The following is a 24173-nucleotide window of genomic DNA, read 5'->3' as shown; positions in this document are numbered from 1 at the left end:
GTTGTAGGTTTCATCCCCAAATAAATAACATATATAAATCATGAACAAATATTAGAAGGCAAATCATCCTTCAAAGTCAAATTGCACACTGATTCAAATATTATTGTCATACATGTGTTTTTGGGAATATTAAAACATGTTGTAGGGCTGGTTGTTAATTTTGAGTTAACATGTTCTTTGCTTAGGTCAGTTACTTCATTAGCCCATTATTTATTCCATTAATCCATTAGCAATCACATTAACCATTATCTTATGACAGTAACTGATGAAAGAACATTCAACATAACTGCAGAAGACAAGTCAAGACAAGAGAACACAGGAATTGGCTCAAGCCAGGGAAAAACCCCAAGACGGGGAAAACCCTTGATCAAATCTTCTTATTATTAATATGAAATGTTTAGCAGAGAGAGAAAGAGTACAATAACTTAAAGTCAAAATGACTTGCCAATTTGAAGATCCAACCTCAGACAAGAAGATGGCTCAAAAGGTAGCAATTCCAGCACTTTGTCAACAGTAGTCACTCATGGTCTGGTTAGGGCTTCTTACAAAATACTTGTCTCGCTCAATTGTTCCAAAGCACCTTCTTTCAAGTGTGGCTTACCCTGGCATACAAGGAGCTGCCCTCGCTGGTCCTTAGAGTTAATCTGGGCTAGATTCAGCTCTCAAGATTACCACAAAAACCACTTGCTGTTTGCGGCTTATCTGAGCAGTCTTTTTGACCTCAATACTAACTTCGTTAGGCCTGTGGCCTTCCTGAAACAAGCTCTTGGAGCTGCGGCCCATCTACACAAGAAGAACCCCATACAAAACAACCCTAAAACATCTTCCATTCAATCCTCAGGTCTGCGGCTATCTTCCCGTTGGATCTCAGTCAACAATGGAAGAGATAAATACTACCCAAAACACACATTAAATCAGCCCAGACTTGCTCTTGATGGCCTCACCTACGTAAGAGACTCGGCCCTGTTGCAGAGGAAGAACTCAAAACAGAATAGCCCTTCATCCTCCTAGAATTCGATTGCCTCAAACATACATTGGAGCTCTTAATTGTGTCAAATGAGGTTGGAGGACACCTCTATAGATACAAATTTGAGAGGGTCAAGAGACATGACGTTTGGGCTTTATGAGCTGACATGAAGGTGATGCCGACCTTGACAATTTGCATATGAGAGGTCATAAAATCAAAAACCCATTTCTCCTTATCCAAATTTGATGATATTTAGGTTGATTTTGGTCCCTTTCAAAAAGAGGAATTCAATGCAATAATCTCCATCAAATGAGTTGTCCAAAGTGGAATTTGGCTCTAATTGCCAATTTTAACACTCTCTCAACTAGAGAGAATTCCACCTGCCAATTCATCTATCACCACGTCATTCTGTCATCATATACCATCTCTGCATCTCGTCTCAACTCTGTTGAACATTGGTATAGATAATGAAGAAGAATTGACCGAGATGAGTAACAAGACCTTGCCACTCTCCACTTACAAAAGTCAGTGCACATAACAAGGGGTCGAACCCCATTGAAGCTTGATCTTAGATCAAAACTGTGCTAAACACCATGCATCCTAGTCATAGGGAGTATGACAATACATGATGCATCCATCGGTAGTGCTACGGTCCCTAACCACTTTTTCCAACTCATTGGCTAGATGAGAGGTACTTCCCATGTGTCCCAGACTACATGGGTAGGATGATGCTGGGCCAACAACAGGGAAAGAATAAATCACAACCTGCTCACAACCACACGTAAGGAAAGGATAAACCACATCCTACAGCCATAAGTCACAACCATTGTAGGGAAAGGGTATACCACATGCTATGTGCATGCAAACTACTGAGACTAGGGAAAGGATGAACCACGTCCTACATGCATGCCAATCAACAATTGTAGGACAAGATGAATCACATCCCACTGACATGTCAACCATTGATCTTAGGGAATGAGCATCCTACAGGTGGGGAAAGAATGAGCCACATACCACTGACATGTCCAGATGTGACAACTGATAGATGCATATATATGCATCTCCCATTGGGGTGTCCGCAGGAGAAGGTGAACCACTCACCCTGTACCTATAGAGGAAGGTGAACCAGTCACCCTATGGTCATACATAGCTCTAAGAAGTACCCAGGCCCCTAGGAGCTCCCAGAGCTCAATGTTCAACCGAGACTATCAGCCAATGACTATGGTAGGGTCTATCCATGACTTCCAAGTTCTCTCTAAAGGAAGATAAACTTGACTTTAAAAATCAACTTCCTCTTATATTGATAAATGAGAGGATCATTTTCTGCCAGACATCATCAATAAACATCATATCTCCCTCTGAACATTGAGAAAGTAAGCTTGCTCAAAACATATCCATCGAGCTATTTGCACCTTGCTATTAATCCTTTGGTCCATGTACCAAAGTCAGCCAATTATAATCATGCTGCTTCTCAAGTAACAAAGATATCATCATTAGAGTCATCAGTCATCATATCGTAATCAACTGTCATGTATTTCTTTGTCAATGTCCTTTGACATGGTTATCTCTCTTGAAATATCCTATAGCTCCCTTTGAAGTCTTATGTCAGTTGGTCATCTAGCTTTCAACGATGAGCTTCCTAAATGATTTTTGCCACGTGCATTAAACTACCCAATCCATTATAAGGGTGATCTTCTCATCCAGGCATCTGTATTCATATGACCATTTCTGTATGAAGAGGAGTTGACAAGTAGCTTTTCTTTGCCTTCTGAATTACATCAACTTCCTTCGAATTCTCAGGCCAGAGGGAGTGTGACATCAACTATTGTATGAGCAACAAATAATGCTGTTACATCAGGGATATCCAGGGCCAAATCATCTGCCGAGTTGGGCAATTTACTAGAACCTTTGCTAACCTGCTCAGGGACCAGAGTAGTGCAACCATCTCCTTTTCTCAGTCATGCCTATCTGTTGTCATGGAGATAAGTAATGGTGATAGTTCGGACAACCCAGATCAGAAAGATAAGTGGCTGTTGAAGCCATATTGTTAGTAGCAAGATATTCCTTTATTGTTTTATTTTTCTAGAGACTTAGATAGAGTCCAACCCACCAGTTGGTAAGGTGTCTCCTTGTTATTATAACTTGGGTCATTGTGATCAAGATGCGCACAACCACCTCTGAACTTCATCAAAGGCTTGAAATGCGATGCTAAGCTCTTATAACTGTTCTTCAAGAATGAAGACTTCAAAGGTACTTTATCCCTTGTTCAAGATGCCAAAGACAAAGGTGTTGGAATAGATCCTTGTAGCTTCTTCATAGTGGATCACCTTTCGAAAGATGATATTTATGCTTTTCTTAATATGGTCTACTTGCTTTAGACTGATTCTTCAAAGGTGATGCTATCTTTGACTTTAATGATGGCTTTAGGTATACAAGCTTCCAAGGAGACTAATTCCTTCTCAAGAGATCTTTTGCCAAAGTTAATAGAATGCCACTACAGTACTTCTGCAAAGTTGAATTCTAATTGTTACAAACATGAGTCCCTCTGTTGCACATATACTTTGAGAAATTGCTTCCTTAAAAAGAACATAATTTATAACTTTGGATTTGAAACTTTTGATCTCTCTTTAGAATGAATTTAATAAACACCAAATAAGGCTGAAATATGTATTCTTTGTGGTACAATGATTCTCAATAAGGCCAACTCAATTTCTTTATGAGGGTTGGATTCTTTGCAATAGAGAAGTATGCCAAGAGGACAATGAATTATAGTCTGCACATAATATGTCATTTGTCAACAAGGCTATATAAGGTAAGCTAAGAACAATACTGTTGTTGCTTCACAGGTTGAATAATTTTATGAGGTAATGTCTATCACATGAGCATCAAACATATATCTTGAACTGCTCAGATTGGTGCATGAAAGTCTTCTCAAGTAAACAATAATGGATGTATGTGCCTTCTTTATTCTTTGCTAGTACACAAACACATGAAGTACCCCTTATACTCAGAACATGCTCAAAACTTCTTCGCTAGTCTTTGACTTAAGTCTGCCACAAAAGATAAAGACTGAAACTTTCATACGCTAAAATATTGTCCTAACAAGACTGTACCATTTTACAAGAAACAGGTCTGTAGAGGAATAAGCCCTAAGCCATATGATGCTCAGGAATAAGCCCTAAGCCATATGATGCTCAGGAATAAGCCCTAAGCCATATGATGCTTCAGATCAGGGTTTTAGTCCTTCAATCATGCTTTAAGAGCTGATACTTATGCCTAAATTGATGAAGATGGATCCTTGACCTTGAAGACCCCTGACCCTTAATCAATTAGAGGCTTGTATAGATGCTAGAGTAGTCAACTGAGGTACATAATAGGAAACCACGTATGCCCTTATTTTGATGCAGAGAATGATGTTCGACACAAGTGTTTAATACTGTTGCCACTGTACTTCTGTCCTTTGGAAACCCTCATTAATGTACTGCTTATAATGAAATCCTCATGGTTATACCTGAACCTTGCTGCTACAGTATAATGTTAATGATACATAAAAAACCCTTCACTGTATCAAGGACGTATACTAATTTGACAACTAAAGACGGAATCCATACTGCCTGTTACAGATAATAGAGCATAGCTACAAGGATAATATGGCAAATATTGCTGTAGCACAAGATGGTTGAAGATATGATGAACTTCTCCAATAGTAAAAACTCTTACTGTTGAAGATAAACATTCATTACCCAACTTAGGTCAGCAATAACATAACAAGATCAAGGTTCAAATACTGGAAGGAAGGTTTCAGAAATGCATCTTCAACATGTTTGACCTTGTAGAGCCATTTGAAAATCACAATTGACTTCCCATCAGGTCGTGGCACTACCTCCCAAACATCATTCTTCATGATAGAGGCATTCTCCTCCACCATGGCATCCCTCCAGATTTGTTGTCTATCGACCTCCTCAAAACTAGCTGGCTCTGTCTCCACAACATTTGTCACGAAGCCACCCAACCTCTCTGGCGGTCTACTCTCACTCACTGACCACTTGGGTCTCCCCACTGTCTCCTGAGCCTCCTTCAGGGTCTCCCGAAGCCATCTTGGTTTCCTCTTCCATGCAATAGTCTCTTGTAGTGGTATGGGAAAATCCACAACTGTTGCCTCTTCTCTTGGCGAGAAAGGAGATTCTGAACTCTGAGATATTGTGCCTGATACCTGCACCAGGTGAGCTTGTGCTAGGCGAAATTGTACCCTGTGAACCTGTCACCCATGAAGAAGGTGAGCCTCCTGATCCTGAGGTACCACCTGATGCACTTGCAACCTATGGTGTGGCCCCTTGTTGAGGAGCATGCTGCTCTCCTTGATGACATCTAGAAGGATCCTTTTTGCCTTCACATTCTTCTTGTTGAACTCGACCAACTGAGCTAGGTCAGTGGGTGCTTGCACAGCTGCTTCAACAACATCCCACACTTCCACCTCCTCCAGTAAAAACATAATCGTCTCCTTTCATTCGTCTGCTCTCAACCCAGTAGACATGACCCCACAACCAACAAAATGAAGCAATTCCGGAAGCCAAAACCTTCCTCCCTTTGAACTGCTGAAGTCTTGGGGATTCTGGAAAGTTTCAAAGATATGGTTCACTGTTTGAAGACTTTGGTAGCTTGCTGCCCTCTTTATCAGCTGACTGAAATTTGAGATTTGAGCCTCAACTTAGCTCAACTTTTCTTTGATACCATGTAGAAAATTAATGATCTGCACCTTTATCCCAGTTTACAAGTTTGCATGTGTTTATTTGGCCCAACCCATATGTTTTGTCATGCTGATATAAATTTTAGAATGCATTAATTGTAAACATTCAAAAAATACTTCTACTATTTTTCACTTTTCCTATCAGCTGAAATTAATACAAAATTTAGGCAAGCATTCAAGCATGTGAGACACTTATTTTTGGTCAAAGTGACCCCAAAAAAACACCACAGCCTCTTGGGGAAAACCGGTCTTCAAAGGAGGATTTTATTGCTTGAGAAATTAGTCTAAGTACATTAAATTAAGCACAGTGCTTATCTCCCTTCAGCTGAAGCATTAGTTGCAAATCTGAAAATTTGTGCCCACTGATAATTTTCAGATTTTACAAATTTTCCATGCCCAGAATTTTTTGCACCTTCCACAGCTCAACTCAATTTTTGTGTCCAGGAGTATGCTTTGAAATCTGTGCTGAAACAGCCTCGATTTCTGTTCCCAAGTAAGCCTTGATTTCTGTGCAGAATAGCCTCGATTTCTGTGCAGAATAGTCTCGATTTCTACGCAAAAAGGGTGACTGAACTCCTCAAAATTCATGCCAAACAACTGGAAACCTCCTCGATTTTTGTGCTGCCTGGAGCAGACTCTGAAAATGTGATCAGAACATCCTCAAAAATTGTGCCCAGCTCCTCAATTTTTGTGCCGCTGTCCCTCGAAATTCATGCCGCCATCCCTCGAAATTTGTGCTGCCTCTTCCTCAAAAGGTGTGCAGCTGTTTGTACAGTCTCCTCCTTGGAATTTGATCCTCCTATGGCTGCCTCCCTCCTAGAAAATCGAGCCCTCCTCTTGCTGCAAATTCTCCTTGAAGTTCTTCTCTCCTCTTTTCATGCTCCCTCAAGTGTGAAGTAAAGAATGAGCCTCCCCTTTCTCCTTTTGTCTCTTAGAAAAGATTGAATCCCTAATCCTTGCAACAGAGATTGGGTTTGCAATAATTAGTGGAGTAGCTGCTCTTTATATTTTACCTAGGCAAAAACCATTTATGCCCTTTATGTAGGATGTTGATCTCTGATTAGTTTCATTTAATGCATATTCTGAAATAGAGAAAATCATTTTATTGTATTTTTCCTATTTATGCAGGCAGTCCAATTGACATTCATCTCACTCTGCTTTTCAAAGTGCATGATGTTATGTTTTAGTAAATGGATATTTGTTAAAACATGTAAATCCATTAGTCTTTCTCTGAAATAACTTATAATGTGCTTTTCATGTTTTCATGCCCTTTTTATAGGGTTTTGATCTCTGATTGGTTTCATTTAATGCATATTCTGAAACAGAGAAGATCATAATAAATTTTTTTACTATCCATGCAGTTGGTCCAATTGACATTTCACTCACTCTGCCTTTCAAACAGCATGATTTTATGTTTTGGCAAATGGATATTTGTTGAAAAATGTAAACAATTAGTCTTGCGCTGATATAACTTGTAATGTCCTTTAAATGTTTTCAGCCAGATAGCTTGGACGACTTAGCATATGTAATAATGCACCAAATCAGTAAGTTGATTTACCGAGTTTCTGATGCAGATGTTACCCGAGCACGCAATCAGGTATATCTGACACTATCTGTGAGCAGTAATTTTTTAGCATGATTTATGATTTTATCTGTTGTATTTCACTATGCAATTGCTCTCTCAACTTGGTCCAGTAAGATATAACTTAGAAATAGCTTATCTGAATGAATTTCTCATTCTTGGTTTGGTTTCTCTTGCCTTATGGTGTTATTTATATGGTATTGCTTATTCATATTGGTCTGTTTATCTTTCAACTTCTGTAGTGGAGTTAAGTAGCATACTCTTGAAATGTTACCACTGATTTAGCCCTTCTTGAGAGGTTTGAAATTTTACAAGAGCTTGTTGCCTTAGTAGCAGTACGAGAATGATAGTTAGTCTGGCCTATGAAGCTACAGATGTTTCATTTGGTGGACAAATAAAGTTGTACTCTGTAAATTAGTATCAGCTAATAGTGCATGGAATTCTTCTGGGGTGAGCGTGGGTCATTTCTTATTATTATCATTTTTGTAACTATCTAAGCATACAGTTTTTGTTCTCTAATCATGAACTCATTCATTTATTTTGAGAGCACATAATGGAAAATCTTATATTGATAAATTTCAAACTAAGTGGCAAGTTGGAGCTGTCGAAGGAATCCAAAGAGTAGTGGTCAACTACACATTTGGATCAATCTTGGCAAAAAAACTTAACTAAAAAAATATATTAAACAAATCAATAGTTGATAAAATTAATTAAAACAATTCCATTCCTTGCTAAACCATATCATGTGGACTTCAAAAAAGGCCTACTCATGTAAATGGGCAAAAATCTGCAGAAGACTTAACAAACTGAAAAATATATCAAGAAGTCAATATTTGACAAATTTAATTAGAAGGCTAATAGTAGGTAGTTGGGAAATTTCAAATTGCAGTTACAAAAAATGATAATACATTGTACATACTAGAAGTAGACAGTAGAATCTCAAAGTACATACTACATGCAAGGTTACTGGAAGTGACCAAACTGGTTCACACTGCAGAGGGGCCTAACCAGATCTGTTTGCTGGTTCCCGGTTTGGGACAGTTCCAATCTGAACTGGCCCTCAGCCAGCTGGGCCACCCATGTGCTGTCAAGGCAAAATAACAAGATTCTGGTCCTTCAAACCAGTCTTCTATTCTTAATCAACTGGTTCTTCAATCTGGTTTTCTGGCCAGTTCTGGTCCACTCACAGTCTGAACCTTTCTGTTTCTGATTCCGATAACTTCGAACCCTACGACAACACATGACATGTATAGAGTCACAAGTCATTGTGAGGATTGGGAACTCAAACAACCTATCTTGGCTTATGACTGTGTTAGTGCTTTTTTGAATTTTCCTTTTATCTAAACCATAGTATTCAAAATGAGAACCGGTGACCGCACTGGTCCACCTAATAAACTGGGTTTCAAACCGGAACCGGTCAAACCGGGACTGGTCAGATCTCAATGAACCGGTTTTTAAAAAAATACATGAAATAATTGATTTTAAATGAACAAAACTATTTTAAGATTTAAAACCATGATTCCAAACCAATAGAGACAAAATATGCAAAGTTTTCTCATCTAGATACCATGTAAAGGTGAATATATTAAAATGACACCGAGTGCAATACATATCATAGACAAAATACATAAGTAATGAAGCTCTAAATGTTCTATAAAGTCCAAAAACAATGCTACAAGCTATGGGGCCATTGGCCTGCTACAAGACTACAAGTCTACAAGTACATATCGGTGATCAACATGATCATTCCTCATCATGATCAAACTCATCACCACTACTAGACACAAGATCATCAACAGGAGCTACATAAACATCATCTGGATCAAAGTCTGAGGATGCCTCAACCTCATCTGCAACCTCAGTAGTAGCACTAGTAGCAATAAAACTAGACCTAATGGAAGCACGAGTTGGTCGAGCTGCACGACTAGTGCCTTCCATTGGTTGTTTGCCTTTGCTTGATCCAGCTACTAGTTCTGGTTCCAATGGCACTACCAGATCTGCATTGGGATCAACCCCCCTAACTCCATGTCAATATCAAAATCAGGATCAAACTCAGCTGCTTCAGTCTCCTCCACCCATTTTGATGTTGGATCAATATCGTCCAACACAATGGGATCTAGATTAGGTCTTTTGTTCATCAATTTGTTGTGCTTTAGTCGAAGGTTGTATTGCACGAAGACAAGATCATTTAACCATTTTTGTTTCAAATGTTCTCTCTTCTACGTGTGTATGCGCTCAAAAACAGACCAATTGCACCCACAACCTGAAGCACTGCAAGTTTGGCCTGATGACTCTAATTAGAAACTTTTGCAATTGAGGACATTGGTCGCCAAATGACTTCCACCATTGTGCTGCAAAGTAAAAGACATTAATGATTAATCAGTAACTTAGTTCATTTCATTACTTATTTACAAGTATTTACAGACAATTTGAATTGTAAATTTGTAAACAATTGAACTTTAAAAGAAAAACAAATTGGAATTGCTTACTTGGTTGATCCACATCTCTTGCCATCTTTTCCAAGTTTTTGCCAAAGGTTCTTGCTGCCATATGTTGAGAACATTTGTATCAAGGTAGTGTTTCCTAGGCATTTATCCCTTTGGCCTAGGAAGACACATTAATCATCCTTTTGTTTAGGGATATTATTTGTTTTATCAATGTCAAGGGGCTAAAGTATTTTTTTTATGAGGAGAAGTAATAGGTTACAGGTACTTTAATTTATTGAAGTGACTTGATGTATAAAGCACTAAGTTCACTTTATGTTATTAAAGTGATTTTTCTTTTTTAAAGGTCACTTAATGAGAGAAAAAGAGACCATGGTACCAAAACATTAAAAACTACTAGGAGGCTCATTAAGTGAGGTCTTTTACATGAGGAAAGGGTTCAGTGGGGGACTTGATCTCCACCCTTGATCTAATGAGCTGAGATTTAATCTCAGCCATTAGGTCACTAGGGTTAGGTTCCTCATCTCATGGAAAGACAAAAGGAAATTAAAGGGGTTATTCTCTTGATCCTTCTCTCAAGGAAAGGAGGAGAGCGTATGAGACTCGAGGAGGATGAGTTTCAGAGGTAGGAGGCTGCATTTTGCAAGGAGAGCTTTAGAGGAGCTCGAGTCTGCAAGAAGAGAGCAGTATGCATTCATTCTCATGAGAGCTTTTGAGAAAAGAGGAGCAAGGAGAAAGGAGGAGGAGAGCTTAGAGAAATAAATTTAAAGCAGAGCACAAAGTTTGTCACCACAGTGATTTGAATCTCTAGGAGGCCTAGTCCAAGCTAGGGAGGAGTTCGAATCTCAAGTTGAATGGCAGAGTAATTATTCACTACAAGTTCTGGGCATGCTTCAAATCTGAAACAAGTCAGTACCAGTGTTCGGGTTGCTGGAAGACTTCCTACAGTCAGTCGCATTCATTCTCATGAGAGCTTTTGAGAAAAGAGGAGCAAGGAGAAAGGAGGAGGAGAGCTTAGAGAAATAAATTTAAAGCAGAGCACAAAGTTTGTCACCACAGTGATTTGAATCTCTAGGAGGCCTAGTCCAAGCTAGGGAGGAGTTCGAATCTCAAGTTGAATGGCAGAGTAATTATTCACTACAAGTTCTGGGCATGCTTCAAATCTGAAACAAGTCAGTACCAGTGTTCGGGTTGCTGGAAGACTTCCTACAGTCAGTCACGTGAATCCTGAGTTTCTAGGGCCAACTCCCATAATTTTGGGCCTGTTCTGAGTGCATTCAGCGAGTTTATTGGGCCAGGGTTTTGGGTGGTTTCGGTTTGTGGTTAAGGAAGGAGGTACAGTGAGTTTACTTAGTGTACAAACTCGTTTTCCTGAGCAGAATGTTGACTGAACAATGGTCAATTCCAACATTGAAGGAGCTGTGAAAGAGGCTGAAATTTTTGCTGACAGAGAGCTGATTGTGGGTGCAAAAATATCAGTTCAACATTCAGTGTAAAGAAGACCTCAGAAATGCTTCCTCAAGGAAAGAGATAAGTTGAATGTCTTGTTGTTTTTATTGTTGTAAAAAATTCTAAACAAGCAAATAAAATCCTCCATGAAGTTTGGTTTTCCCCTTGTGGGTTTTTCTAGGGCCAGTTGACCAAAAACAAGTCTGTAAAATCTTATGTGTGTGCTTGAAATTTTCTCTCGCATCAGTTGTTGAAAAACTAAACGGTAGAGTAGTTTTTTGTTTCAAGTAAATGTAAATCTTCTATATAAATCAGTCATATGTTTTATGATGGGTTTGGGCATTAAACCATGCAAAGCTTGAAAACTGGGTTGGGCTGCAACACACTACAATTTTTTACATGGTATCATAGCATGAGAAGCTCCAGATCTGAGAAAGAAAGTTCATATCTGAAAGTGCTGTTAAAAGGACCAGCAAGCAACCTTTTGCTGTAACAGTGAGCAGACAGGCTAAAATCATCTTCAGAAACACAAAGAACTGTAGGTTGAGAGGGAGGAAGGTTGCCTAGTGACAGATCTGTGATAGATCCGAATTTGGGTGTTGGTTGGGAAGGGTCATAGTGACTGGTATAAGGGTGGAGGACAAACTGGTAGGGGCATAAAATTTTGGCCCCTGGAAGGAGAGGATGACACTTTTGTTTGAGGAGTTGGAGGTATGGGACATTGTGGAGAATGCTGTGCAACCTCCTACAAATCCTGTTCAGTTGACTGAGTTCAACAAGAAGAATGTAAAAGTGAAGAGAATCATTCTCGATGCCATCCGACACCACCTATCCCCTCATGTCACTGGGATGAGGTTTGCCTATGAGATGTGGGAATCCTTGGTCACATCACACCAGAGTTCCAATGAGAACATGAAGATGGTGTTGAGGTAGAAGCTAAGAAGTACCGAGATGACCAAGACCGATAGTGTGACCTCATACTTCACCATGATCTCACAGGTGAAGGATGAGTTGGCCGCCGTGGGAGAGGCTATTCCTGAGGACCAATTGGTCAGGATTGCACTAGATGGTTTCTCAAAGAAGCGGGATGGATTCATATATTGGAGGAGGCTGTGGGATGATTTCATCCAGGAAGAGACTAGGAGGAGTGCGAAGAAGAGCAACCAAAGTAGTGGGGTAGGTGAGGAGGAGAATGCTGTCCTTGCAACTAAGGGCAAGAAGAAGAAGCAGGGGTCCACGAGTGGGGCCAAGCAACAGAAGGAGGAAGAGAACTCTGGGAAGGACATGAGCAAAGTGAAATTCTTTGCTTGTGGGGAGATGGGTCACTATGCTTCAAAGTGTCCCGAGAAGAAGGGTAAGAAGAAGGATGTGGCAGCATCAACCGAGGTGGTGTTGATTTTTAATGTACCTTGGACAAGCGGTTTCCCATGGGTTAGTCTCTACCTAGAGAAAAGTGTCCAAAATAATTCTTTTCCTAAGCGTGACTTTATAAAGTGAAAGTGACTTTATAAGTTGTAAAGTCAATGTTAAATTATAAAGTGAAAAGTGACTTCAGAGATAAAGTACGATTTGGGTACTTTATTTGATGGGCGAGTTAAAAAAAGAAAGTGAGAATTAAATGCACATTTATTCTCATCCCTTGATTTAAATGACTCTGAGCCATTAGATCTTACGGTTGCCCAAAAGTCATTTAGAGAGTGCATTCATTCTTCATGAGCAGATTGGAGAAAGGAGGCTGAGAGTTGGAGAAAAGTTTTGAAAGAGAAATTTGTTGCAACAAACTGAAGGAGTAATTTCTGGGCAAAGCTGGGCATGGAAATCAAGGCATAGAAGGCAACAAAAGGTACAATACGGACATTGAATGCTGTGCGCTGCATGCCATTCGAGAGAAGTTTTTGGGATTTTTTTGAAAAAAATCCATATAGCGGTATGGAAATCCTTACAGCATGTACAGTGGTATCCGTACAATACATATTTTCAACTTCAAGTGGGCACAAAAATCGAGGCAAAGTGGGCACAATTTTCAAGGAGTTTTGGGTTGAAGAGATAAGTTGTATTTTGCTGTTTTGTTTTGTCTGAAAATGTATTTTTCCTGAACTTGAAAGATAAATACATTTGAAGACCTCTCTAACAGGTTTTCCCTAGAGAAGATTGAAGGGGTTTTGCATGGGTCTAAGTTGACCAAAATTTTTTGTGTATTTTTATGTGTGTTGCTGGTTTGGTTATGTCTATATGTTAGGATATTCCGACACATAGGAAATAGTTAAGTTCAACTTGGTCTAGTATAGAGTTAGGTAAAGTGTGTTTCTTTACCGTTGTACATTTTGTAACTTACAATCCGACGGTCACGATATGTAGTGATCCGACGGTTCACTCTCTCCTCGGTATTACCGACACTTGATCCGTGGCTTGACACCTGATTGGTCCATGAGTTCTATTTAAAGCGCATGGAGGGTCATTGTTCGGGTAATCCGTCTATGAGAGAAAGCTTATGTAAATTTTCATTCTTTGATTAATAAATTGCCTGAAGTGGCCACGTTGGCTCAGGCCGTGGACTGTTTCCCTCTTTGAGGGTTTTAACCACGTCAAAAGTACTGGTGTATTGATTTCAGATCTGGTTGTGAGCGGTGTCCTTTTGGTGTTCTTTTTGAGGAACTTACCCTGTAAATTCCTACATGGTATCAGAGCTATTTGAGGGCCGCGTCTGTTGGTGATCCAAATCTGAAGCCGGTGGAATTGCATGCGGCTGTAGTTTCCTAGATCTACTGTTTCTGACTGCTTTTGGGCCGAGAGGACTGCTCTGTTGTGTTTGGAGCATCTGTTCCAGTGAGGAACCCCTTTTGTTTCACGCGAAAAGGTTTTCGGTAGCCCTATCTGCGTCATTTTTAAGATTTGGAGGTATACAATGTTTATCTGCAGTTTACTGTTATTTTCTCTCTGGTTATTTCGGTTTCTGCTTATTTAGCTTTTTTTTTTATTACCGGATCTATACCTTTCATTTCTACGTATGCTCTTTGCCCTGCGACTATGTGCGATCTGGGCAAATCAGAAACAGAAAGGAAGTTTTTTTCTCATGCGTATGCTCTTTTCCCTGCACCTTAGTGTTGCATATTCGTGTTGGGTTTTGTGTTTTTGTTTTGTAGGAAAAAAAGAGCTTTCTCAAGGCAAGCACACAACCCAAGGGCCCCCCCCCCCTCTCTCTCAAATTTTTTGTATAACTCAATTGGTTCAAAGCTATTTTAAGAGAGTAGAGGTCTTGGGTTCAAGTCTCCATTTTGTAGGGGCAGACTTTTTCATTTCCGCACATTCGCGCACTTTTTCATTTCCGCACAATTTTTTTTCAAAAAGCCATAACTTCTTCATCCGAAAGCCTTTTTCAGAGCCGCTTTTTTTTTAAACAGCCTAATTTTTCGAGATCTATCCATTGGAACACTTACTTTCAGCATCTTCAGCTTCCGTTTTAAAAAAAAAAATGGAAAGTCCATGCCAAGTCATTCTTGACAGCACTAACTACTTCCAATGGATATCCTACATAGAAGATTTACTTAGAAGTAAAGGTCTCTACAGAATAGCCACAGGCCAAGAGAAGAAACCAAAAGATGAAGACAAGGCTGCAAAATGGGAAAATAGACAAGATCAAGCACGTGGTTTGATAGAGATGTCTATTTCTCCTGATCTTAGATTCCATATTGCAGAACTTGATACTCCTCATGAAGCATTGGAACAAATCACTAAAGTTTTTGGGATTAAAAATGAAATTAGAGCCCTTCAACTTGAAAATGAGTTGCTTACATTGGATCCTAATAATTTTTCTTGCATTGAAGATTTCTTGTCCAAATTCAAGACCCTTAGATATCTCTTGGAAGGTGTTAAGGTTAAGAAAGAAGATAGTAACCTTATTTATTCCATCCTTACTAAGTTGGGACCAACCTACTCTGTATTTGTTTCCACCTTCCATTCTACAAGGGAAGCTTTCATTTGTCAAGGAAAAGACTACAAGGCCCCTTCCTTTGACTCTTTTTGTGATTCTTTAATAAGAGAACAAGAAAAACTCTTACACCTTGGTCTTCTTAATCTTGGAAACTCTTCTAAGAAAGCGTTAGCCGCCCAACAGCAACCAAATTCAAAGAATCCTAAGAAGTCATATCCTAAAAAGAATGGTCCTAAACCAAACAAGGGTCCTAAGCAAACTCAGTCTCAAAATGAAAGATCATTTCAGCAAAATGATAAGCCCAATAAAAAAAAATGGAAGAAGACTGATAGACATTGTAACTTTTGTAATCGAGATGACCACTTAGAATCTAAATGCTTTAAGAAGATGGAAGCCTTGGAAGCCGCAATGAAGAAACATAACATCCATGTGGAGCATTCTTCAATTTCAACTTCAACTTAATCTTCAGGAATGACACTTTCTACATATCGTTCGTCAATCATCTCAGTCTGGTTATGCATTAAATGTATCTTCTTCTTCTCATTCTCATGAATGGCTCATTGATTTTGGAGCCTCTTATCACATGGCCAAAAACAAAGCCATGTTTTCTTCTTTAAATGATTGTAACACCAAAAATATATATGTTGGTGATGATAGATCTCTTAATGTTGTAGGGATTGGAACTGTTCATCTAGAGAATGGTTAGTTTAATGATGTATTATGTGTTCCAACCTTATCCTGCAACCTTCTATCTGTATATCAGATAACTCATTCAGGTGAAGGTAAAATTGTTGAATTTTCACCTCATGATGCTGTAATCAAGGATCTAAGAGATCCTAAACAGATTCTAGCCACTGGTATTGCTGATGATTCCACAAGGTTGTATAAGTTTCACAACTTTGGGTCATCAAATCTTCCCTCAGTATTTGTTGCTCATAATGATGAAGTGAGCAAACTTTGGCATGAGCGATTTGGTCACTTAAACTATCGCTCCCTTCAGCATTTATGTAAAGAAAATATGGTGACAGGCCTTACTATGGTATCTTGCAGAGATGGTGTTTGTTCCGGATGTGTACTCGGAAAACATCATCGGGACAGTTTTGAAAAACGTGCCTCTTGGCACGCCTCAGCCCCTTTACAGCTTGTGCACAGTGATTTATGTGGTCCACTTCCTGTTGCTTCATTCTCTGGCTGCAAGTATTTCTTAACTTTCATTGATGATTTCTCCAGACGCACTTGGGTATACTTCTTAAAACTCAAGAGCGAAGTATTTAACACATTTTTGGCCTTCAAAGCCTTTGTTGAAAAACAATCTGGACATCAAATTCTTAAGCTAAGAACTGATAATGGTGGAGAATATGTTAAAAACACATTCATCAACTTTTGCACCGAAAATGGAATTCAAATGCAACATACTGTTCCATACACTCCAAAACAAAATGGTGTAGCTGAAAGGAAAAATCGCACCTTAAAGGAAATGGCTAATTGTATGCTGCAATCTAAAGGACTCAATCTTAGTTTTTGGGCCGAAGCAATTAATTGTGCAAATTATATAATAAATCGCACTCCTACTAAGGTTCTAAAGAATATCACTCCAGAAGAAGCTTGGAGTTCCATTAAACCAGATGTAAGTCACTTTCGTGTTTTTGGAAGTGAAGCATGGGCCCATATTCCAGATGAAAAGCATAAAGCTTTAGAACCTAAGAGTGAGAAATGTACTTTTGTTGGATATTCTGAAGAAGTAAAAGGTTATAGACTTATTCCATTTAAGTTCAAAAATGTTATCATTAGAAGAGATGTAAAATTTGATGAAAATAAATCGGCCTGCGAGCCTAGTTCGGCGGATGTGCCACCTCTTCCTATCTCTTCTACTTTTGAAAACATTTCTTCTTCAGATGATGAAAGTGAGGATGACAATCCTCCCCCACCTTCTCAGGATCCTCAACTTCCAAGATGGGTCCGTGCTACTCGGGATGCAGCAGGTGATCTTGCCGGTGATCCTACAGATCAGCGACGTACACGTTCTCAGTTTGAAAGAGCCTCTTCTTTACTGGCTCAAGCTCCAGTAAATCATGATCCTGACACTTTTGCAGAAGCTTCAGGCCATCCACATTGGGAAGCAACTATGAATGAAGAATACCATTCATTGTTGGCAAATGATACATGGGATCTTGTTCCTCTACCAAAGGGACGCAAACTTGTTAGATGTAAATGGGTTTACAGAACCAAGTATGGATCAGATGGGAAAGTTGATAAACATAAAGCTCGTCTTGTTGCTAAGGGCTTTTCACAGGTTGAAGGCATTGACTACACTGAAACCTTCTCCCCTGTTGCCAAAATGAACTCTATCCGCCTTGTTCTTTCCCTTGCTGCCTCTTTAAAATGGGAAGTCCATCAGATGGATGTTAAATCTGCCTTCTTGCATGGGAACTTGCATGAAGAAATCTATATGGAACAACCCATTGGCTTCATCCAAACAGACTCCAGCCTTGTATGTCGACTTAAGAAATCTCTTTATGGTCTCAAGCAAGCTCCTCGGGCTTGGTATGCCAAAATGGATAGCTTTCTTTTAGAATCTGGCTTTTCTAGGTGTTATTCTGACAATACTGTCTACACCAAGAAAGTGGGCAACTCTCTTATCATCCTTGTTCTTTATGTTGATGATCTTATTCTTACTGGTAGTGATCCCAACCTTATAAACCATGTGAAGTCCAAGCCTTAAAAAGAAATTTGAAATGACAGACTTAGGACACTTACACTATTTTCTCGGTCTTCAAGTCTTGCAATCCAAGGAGGGTATTTCCCTTTCCCAGTCCAAGTATGCTTGTGATATTCTTCGTCATTTTCACATGGAAGACTGTAAGCCAGCCCCTTCTCCCTTTCAGTCTGGAGTCAAACTTTCAGTCTCTTGTACTTCTCCTGAAGTTGATGCTACCTTATACCGTCAACTTGTAGGAAAACTCTTGTATTTAACCCATACTCGTCCTGACCTTTCCTTTGCTGTTGGCCTTGTTGCTCGTTTTATACAAAACCCCCGTGAAAGTCATTGGAAAGCAGCTAAAAGAATACTTCGTTATGTTCGAGGTACAATACAGTTTGGGATTCATTATAGTGCCAAAGCAGCGCCTCTATTAGTTGGTTTCACTGATTCTAATTGGGCTGGTGACCTTGATGATCGAAAGTCTACTGCCGGTTATGTCTTCACTCTTGGTTCAGGACCTATTACATGGGATTGTAAGAAACAGGCTGCCATTTCTCTTTCGTCAGCAGAAACAGAGTATCGTGGTGCCGTGGAAGCTAGTAAGGAAGCCTTGTGGCTTCGTCAGATCCTATCAGAGTTTGGCTTTGAGCAGCAGCATCCAACCACACTTTGGTGTGATAATCAAAGTGCCATTCAGCTATGCAAAGATCCAGTCCAGCATCAGCGCAGCAAACACATTGAACTACACATGCACTTCATCAGAAAGCTCATTCATGACCATGTTCTTGAAGTGCAATATTGTTCAACAGATGATCAGGTTGCAGACATCTTCACAAAGGCTCTCACAGAGGCGAAGTTCACTAAACTTCGATATATGCTTGGAGTTCAGGAAGTTGTCACTAAGGGGGGATAGGCTCTAGTGCCTCCTTCCTTCTCCTATTGTGTCATATTTGTAAATCCTTCAATCCTATCCCAAGTTGTTCTTAAAGGGGGATGTTAGGATATTCCGACACATAGGAAATAGTTAAGTTCAACTTGGTCTAGTATAGAGTTAGGTATAGAGTTAGGTAAAGTGTGTTTCTTTACCGTTGTACATTTTGTAACTTACAATCCGACGGTCACGATATGTAGTGATCCGACGGTTCACTCTCTCCTCGTTATTACCGACACTTGATCTGTGGCTTGACACCCGATTGGTCCATGAGTTCTATTTAAAGCACATGGAGGGTCATTGTTCGGGTAATCTGTCTATGAGAGAAAGCTTATGTAAATTTTCATTCTTTGATTAATAAATTGCCTGAAGTGGCCACGTTGGCTCAGGCCGTGGACTGTTTCCCTCTTTGAGGGTTTTAACCACGTCAAAAATACTGGTGTATTGATTTCAGATTTGGTTGTGAGCGGTGTCCTTTTGGTGTTCTTTCTGAGGAACTTACCCTGTAAATTCCTACACTATATTTATTTTCAGAATGTGTTGACAGTCCCACGTGTTTTAATCTAAAAATTTCATTTTCAGAATTCTATATGTTGAATGTATGTTTATGGGAAAGGGCATTTAACTGAATGGGAATGATAAGGTGAAATTAAAACCGGGTTGGGATTTCAGGAAACCTTTTTTTATAGTCATCAAATTTGAACAGGTGGAGGAGTTCACTTCGAGGTTTGATACAAAGTTTGCACTGGTGGTGAGCTTAGCCACTAGTGCTATATCCACGAGTGTTTGGCTTATAGACAATGGAGTATCTAGCCATATGATCAGAATGAGGGAGCGCTTTACAAGTCTTACAGAGGGTATAAACTTGGAGGTGGTGTTTGGAGATGACATAAGGGTTAGAGCGACTAGAGTGGGGACTGTATCCTTTCAGAGGGAGTCATTGTCGCCTTTGAATGTGACAAAGGTCCTTTATGTATCGGGGCTGAGGAGGAACCTGGTATTGGTTTCCTGCATTTAGGATAGGGGATATGTTGTATTGTTCCGAGATGGACATGTGTTGATGTGTCACGTGGGATCTAGCATAGCATCTACTAGAGCGATTGGTGTCCCTGAGGGGAGACTTTACAGGTTCATGTTTTAGCCTTCCAGAACTGTGAGGAGGTCACAAGAGGGTGATTGTGTAGAGCAACAGGCTCCTGAGTAGAGGAGCACACTACAGGTTTCAGGGTCCACTGGTACAAGTTCACAAAGGTTATGAGGATTATTGACTTCTAGGGTGACAGGTTCACAAAGTGCAGTAACTCTGAGTATAGGATCACTTCAGGTCGCAAGGGCATCTTCATCAGGGACACAGGTTTCAAGTGATGGAGATGAGGCTCCCATACTTGTGTAGCAAACTTCTTCATGGAGGAGGAAGCCGGGAAGGCTTTATGGTACCTTGATGGAAGCACATGAGTCAGTGAGGGGGAGTAGACTACCAAAAGGTTGGGTGGTGACACGGCGAGAGTAGCAGGTGACAAAATGGCACCAAGGAGTGAGCATATCCACTTTAGAGATAAAGATGGAGTGGTGGGAAACAACTTCCTTGGTAAGAGGGAGTGTTGAAAAATTCTGTACCAAGGAAGTGTTTCCTAGACATTTTCCCTTTGGCCTAGCAAGACACATTAATCGTCTTTTTGTTTGGGGACGTTATGTGTTTTATTAATGTCAAGGGGCTAAAGTATTTTTTATGAGAAGTACTAGGCACTTCAATTTATTAAAGTCACATGTATATTAAAGTGACTTTATGTGTAAAGTACTAAGTTCACTTTATGTTATTAAAGTGACATATATTTTAAAAGTCACTTTATGAAAGAAAAAGTGACTATGGTACTAAAACATTAAAAAGAATTAGGAGGCTCATTAAGTGAGGGGTCAATAGGAGAAAAGGGTCAAGTGGGGTGACTTGATCTCTGTTGAGAAATCTAGGGCATAGACAATAGGAGATTTATCTTCTAGAGATAATTGTTTGTGAATGCTTTTTACTTCTAGATTGGGATCTTTTCTTTACTTAGATTATTATTGTGGTCTTCTTCATCAAACAATTACCAATGCTTAAACAATAACGAGACAAGAGACACAGAATGTATGCAATCAACCATGGCTAGAACCTCTCCCACTTGAGAGGAAAACCCAAACGAATTCTTCTTCTTATAGAGACTTCAATTGACGAATACTAAGACCAAAACCTTTGACCTATTTGCCTCTCCAAGACCAAGACACAAAGCTTCCTCTTCTTCCTTGAGTCAACGATAGTCAAACTCCTTGTTTCTTCCTCCTTCGACTATCTTGAAGTGTTTTGGTTCCTTGCTTCAGCACTGCAATTCTCAACCTTATTTCAGAAACCCTAGTTGCAACACCTTGTTACCACTTCGCTTGAATAGGGAGACTTCCTTCTACACTTCGGCTTGATGGTTGCAATGTCTTCTCCTTGACTTGACTTCTAGAGTGAACTTACCAACCTCGACCCTTCCTTGCAGCAGACAGTAATATTCTCGGCCTTTCCTACAACAGATGATGCCTCTCTTCTTCACACATGTGACAAGAAATAGCCCTAAAACAGATCCAAAGTAACACCAAAGACTTCACTCTTCCTTCCCTTCTTCATTGGTCATGAGGCTCCTTTCCAAGTGTTTTTCGCACTCCTTATTGCAGACTTGCTTGACCGAATTCTTCTGTGTTCAAATGAGAGTTGAGTTGCCTATTTATAGTGTTTCATCCATCAAATAAGCCGACTTGAGTTGTGGGTGAGTTGACATGTCCTTTGGTGTAGTTCCATTATTTCATTTAAGGTTGACTTGTTGGAGGTGCTTTTGCTTGGCCTTGGAGGGCCTTTTTACTCTTTTAATAACTCGTACAAATAAGTAACATGCCCAAGAAGGGTCCTTCATATATGACATTGACTCAATTTAACTCTATTACCAATCTTAAGGGCTCACAATGGGAGCAATAACTAAAATTAAAATTCCTTGCTTAGGAAACCCATGAGACAAGCATTACAATAATATTTTTTTCTTCTTCTTTACATTAAATACATAAAATCACAATTACACATATCATTATGAAGACCAAACCTAGTTACACTTTTTCAACAATCTCCACCCTTGATCTACTGAGATGAGATTTAATCTCAGCCATTAGATCACTAGGGCTAGGCTTTTGAGTTCATGCAGAGACAAAAGGAAAGGTAAAGGGTTATTCTCTTCATTCTTCTCTCAAGGAAAGGAGGAGAGCGTATGAGACTTGAGGAGGATGAGTTTCAGAGGTAGGAGGTTGTGTTTTGCAAGGAGAGCTTGAGAGTAGCTTGATTCTGCAAGAGAGCAACATGCATTCATTCTCATGAGAGCTATTGAGAAAAGAGGAGCAAGGAGAAAGGAGGAGGAGAGCTTGGAGAAATAATTCTAAAGAAGAGAGCAAAGTTTGTCCCCACAGTGATTCGAATCTCTAGGAGGCCGAGTCTAAACTTGGGAGGATTTCGAATCTCAAGTTGGCAGAGTAATTATTTACTACAAGTTTTGGGCATTCTTCAAGTCTAAACAAGTTAGTACCAACGTTCAGGTCAAACTTGAAGCATCTAGGTAAGGTGAAAGGAGTAAAGGATGTAATGAACTATTGCGGCTATCAAGGAATTAGAGGTGGGTGAGAAGGCATCCTACTGCCAAATGATAGTAGAAAGTAGATATTTTCTTATATCAGTCCTTGGTCTTTTTCTCTTAGCATTTGAAGATGGGATGAACTTGGGATTCAATTAACTTGATGTAACATTTATGAATACTTTGGACATGGGAGAACATGATGGTGACTTGGTGAGCAAGTGAGGTGATACTTCAAAGCATTCATTAACTGCTCAAATTTATTGCAAAAAACTGAATTGTATTTTGATCCCCACCGGTGGAAGTCTTATTCTTAAATATTTTCACGGGAAATTTGGTTTGGTTATAAATAGCCAAAAGAAAAACAGGTAAAAATGCTTGAAAATGCCATCTTTGAAGTTGAATGATCTACTGAACATGCCCTTCTTGACAAAGAATAATTGCCCAATTGATATGCAACCCCAAGGCTACCGACTGTTTATGTTTCTTTCCTATATTCAAAACATTGCGATGAGTCAAAATCAGTCAGATTTTAGTGTCTAAGGACTGAAACCCCTGCCAACTTGCTAGCATATTCAAATCTTTTTTCACAGCGTGATCTGGAAAAGTAAATGTGGAAAGAAATTCAAAATCATTTTGCATTTATAGAGGCAGGGACTTCTTGATTCTGTCAAACCTAAGTGAGTTTGACCATTGATTGATAAATCTAGCCAAGTTTGGCAGAGTTAAATGACAATTTTAGCCAAGGAATTCAAACATGAGTAGTAACAATTAATTTGAATATTTTCATTAGTTTCTCTTCTCACTTCAAAAATTAAGGCATCACCCTTCCCAATTTAACAATTGACAAGGTTGGCTCTCTCAATTGGTAATATTTCTACTCTGTGCCATAGTATTCAAAACTGGAACTGGTGACCGGACCGGTCCACCTATCAAACTGGGTTTCAAACCGGAAATGGTCAGATCTCAATGAACTGGTCTTATAAAAAATACATGAAATAATTATTTTTTAACAAAAAAACTATTTTTAAGATTTAAAACCATGATTCCAAACTAATAGAGACAAAAAATGCAAAGGTTGCTCATCTATATACCATAGAAACGTGAATATATCAAAATGGCACCGAGTGCAATACATATCAGCAACAAAATACACAATCAATGAGGCTTTGAATGGCCTCTAAAGTCCAAAAAAATGGTACAAGCCACTGGTCTTCTACAAGTCTACGTATTAGTAATCAACATGATCATGATCAAACTCATGACCACTACTAGATATGGGATCATCAACATGAACTATATAAACATCATCCGGCTCAGAGTCCGAGTACTCCTCAGACTCCTATGCAACCTTAATAGTAGTAGTAGCAACAAAACTAGACATCAAAACTTCAAATCATTGATCAACATGATCACTAATAAAATTCATCATTGATTCAACACCTTTAGAAATGAGACCATCGACAAGAGCTATATAAACATCATCTAGCTCAAAGTCTTCAGACTTGGATTGCTCAACCTTATAATATGGTAGAAATTGAAAATGTTTAACATGCCTAACCACTGATTTTGGGGTTTGAGTAAAGGGTTCATCTCCTCACCAATTATTTTTCTTCTAGTGAAGGGTGCATTTTTTTTTTAAGGCCATGGTAGAGGAGTTCAACAATCAATAACACCAACATCAACAAAGTTCAACAATCAATGCCACCAACATCAAGGTACATAAAGGCCTTCATGCTCTTGATCAAATGCCAATCTCATACCCTCACGCATGACAGAATCAAATGGA

The 24173-nt window shown here is 39.4% G+C and overlaps 1 protein-coding gene across 1 annotated transcript in view; it reads left to right on the top strand.

Moving 5' to 3' along the window:
* Positions 1–24173, top strand: part of MPPBETA (Insulinase (Peptidase family M16) protein) — a 34473-nt gene that overhangs the window by 5751 nt on the left and 4549 nt on the right. The window contains exon 6 of the mRNA XM_089424654.1: positions 7213–7311. Coding sequence (XP_089280780.1) covers positions 7213–7311 — 99 coding nt within the window. The remainder of the gene's footprint in view (positions 1–7212; positions 7312–24173) is intronic.

The sequence above is a fragment of the Pinus tabuliformis genome, chromosome 4_2 (genome assembly GCF_031772625.1).
Source record: "Pinus tabuliformis cultivar Carrire ecotype Pingquan chromosome 4_2, CPIR1, whole genome shotgun sequence".
In the NCBI taxonomy this organism is placed as follows: Eukaryota; Viridiplantae; Streptophyta; class Pinopsida; order Pinales; family Pinaceae; genus Pinus; species Pinus tabuliformis.
The sequence above is the reverse complement of the archived record's forward strand: the minus strand, read 5'-3'. Positions and strand labels throughout refer to the sequence as shown.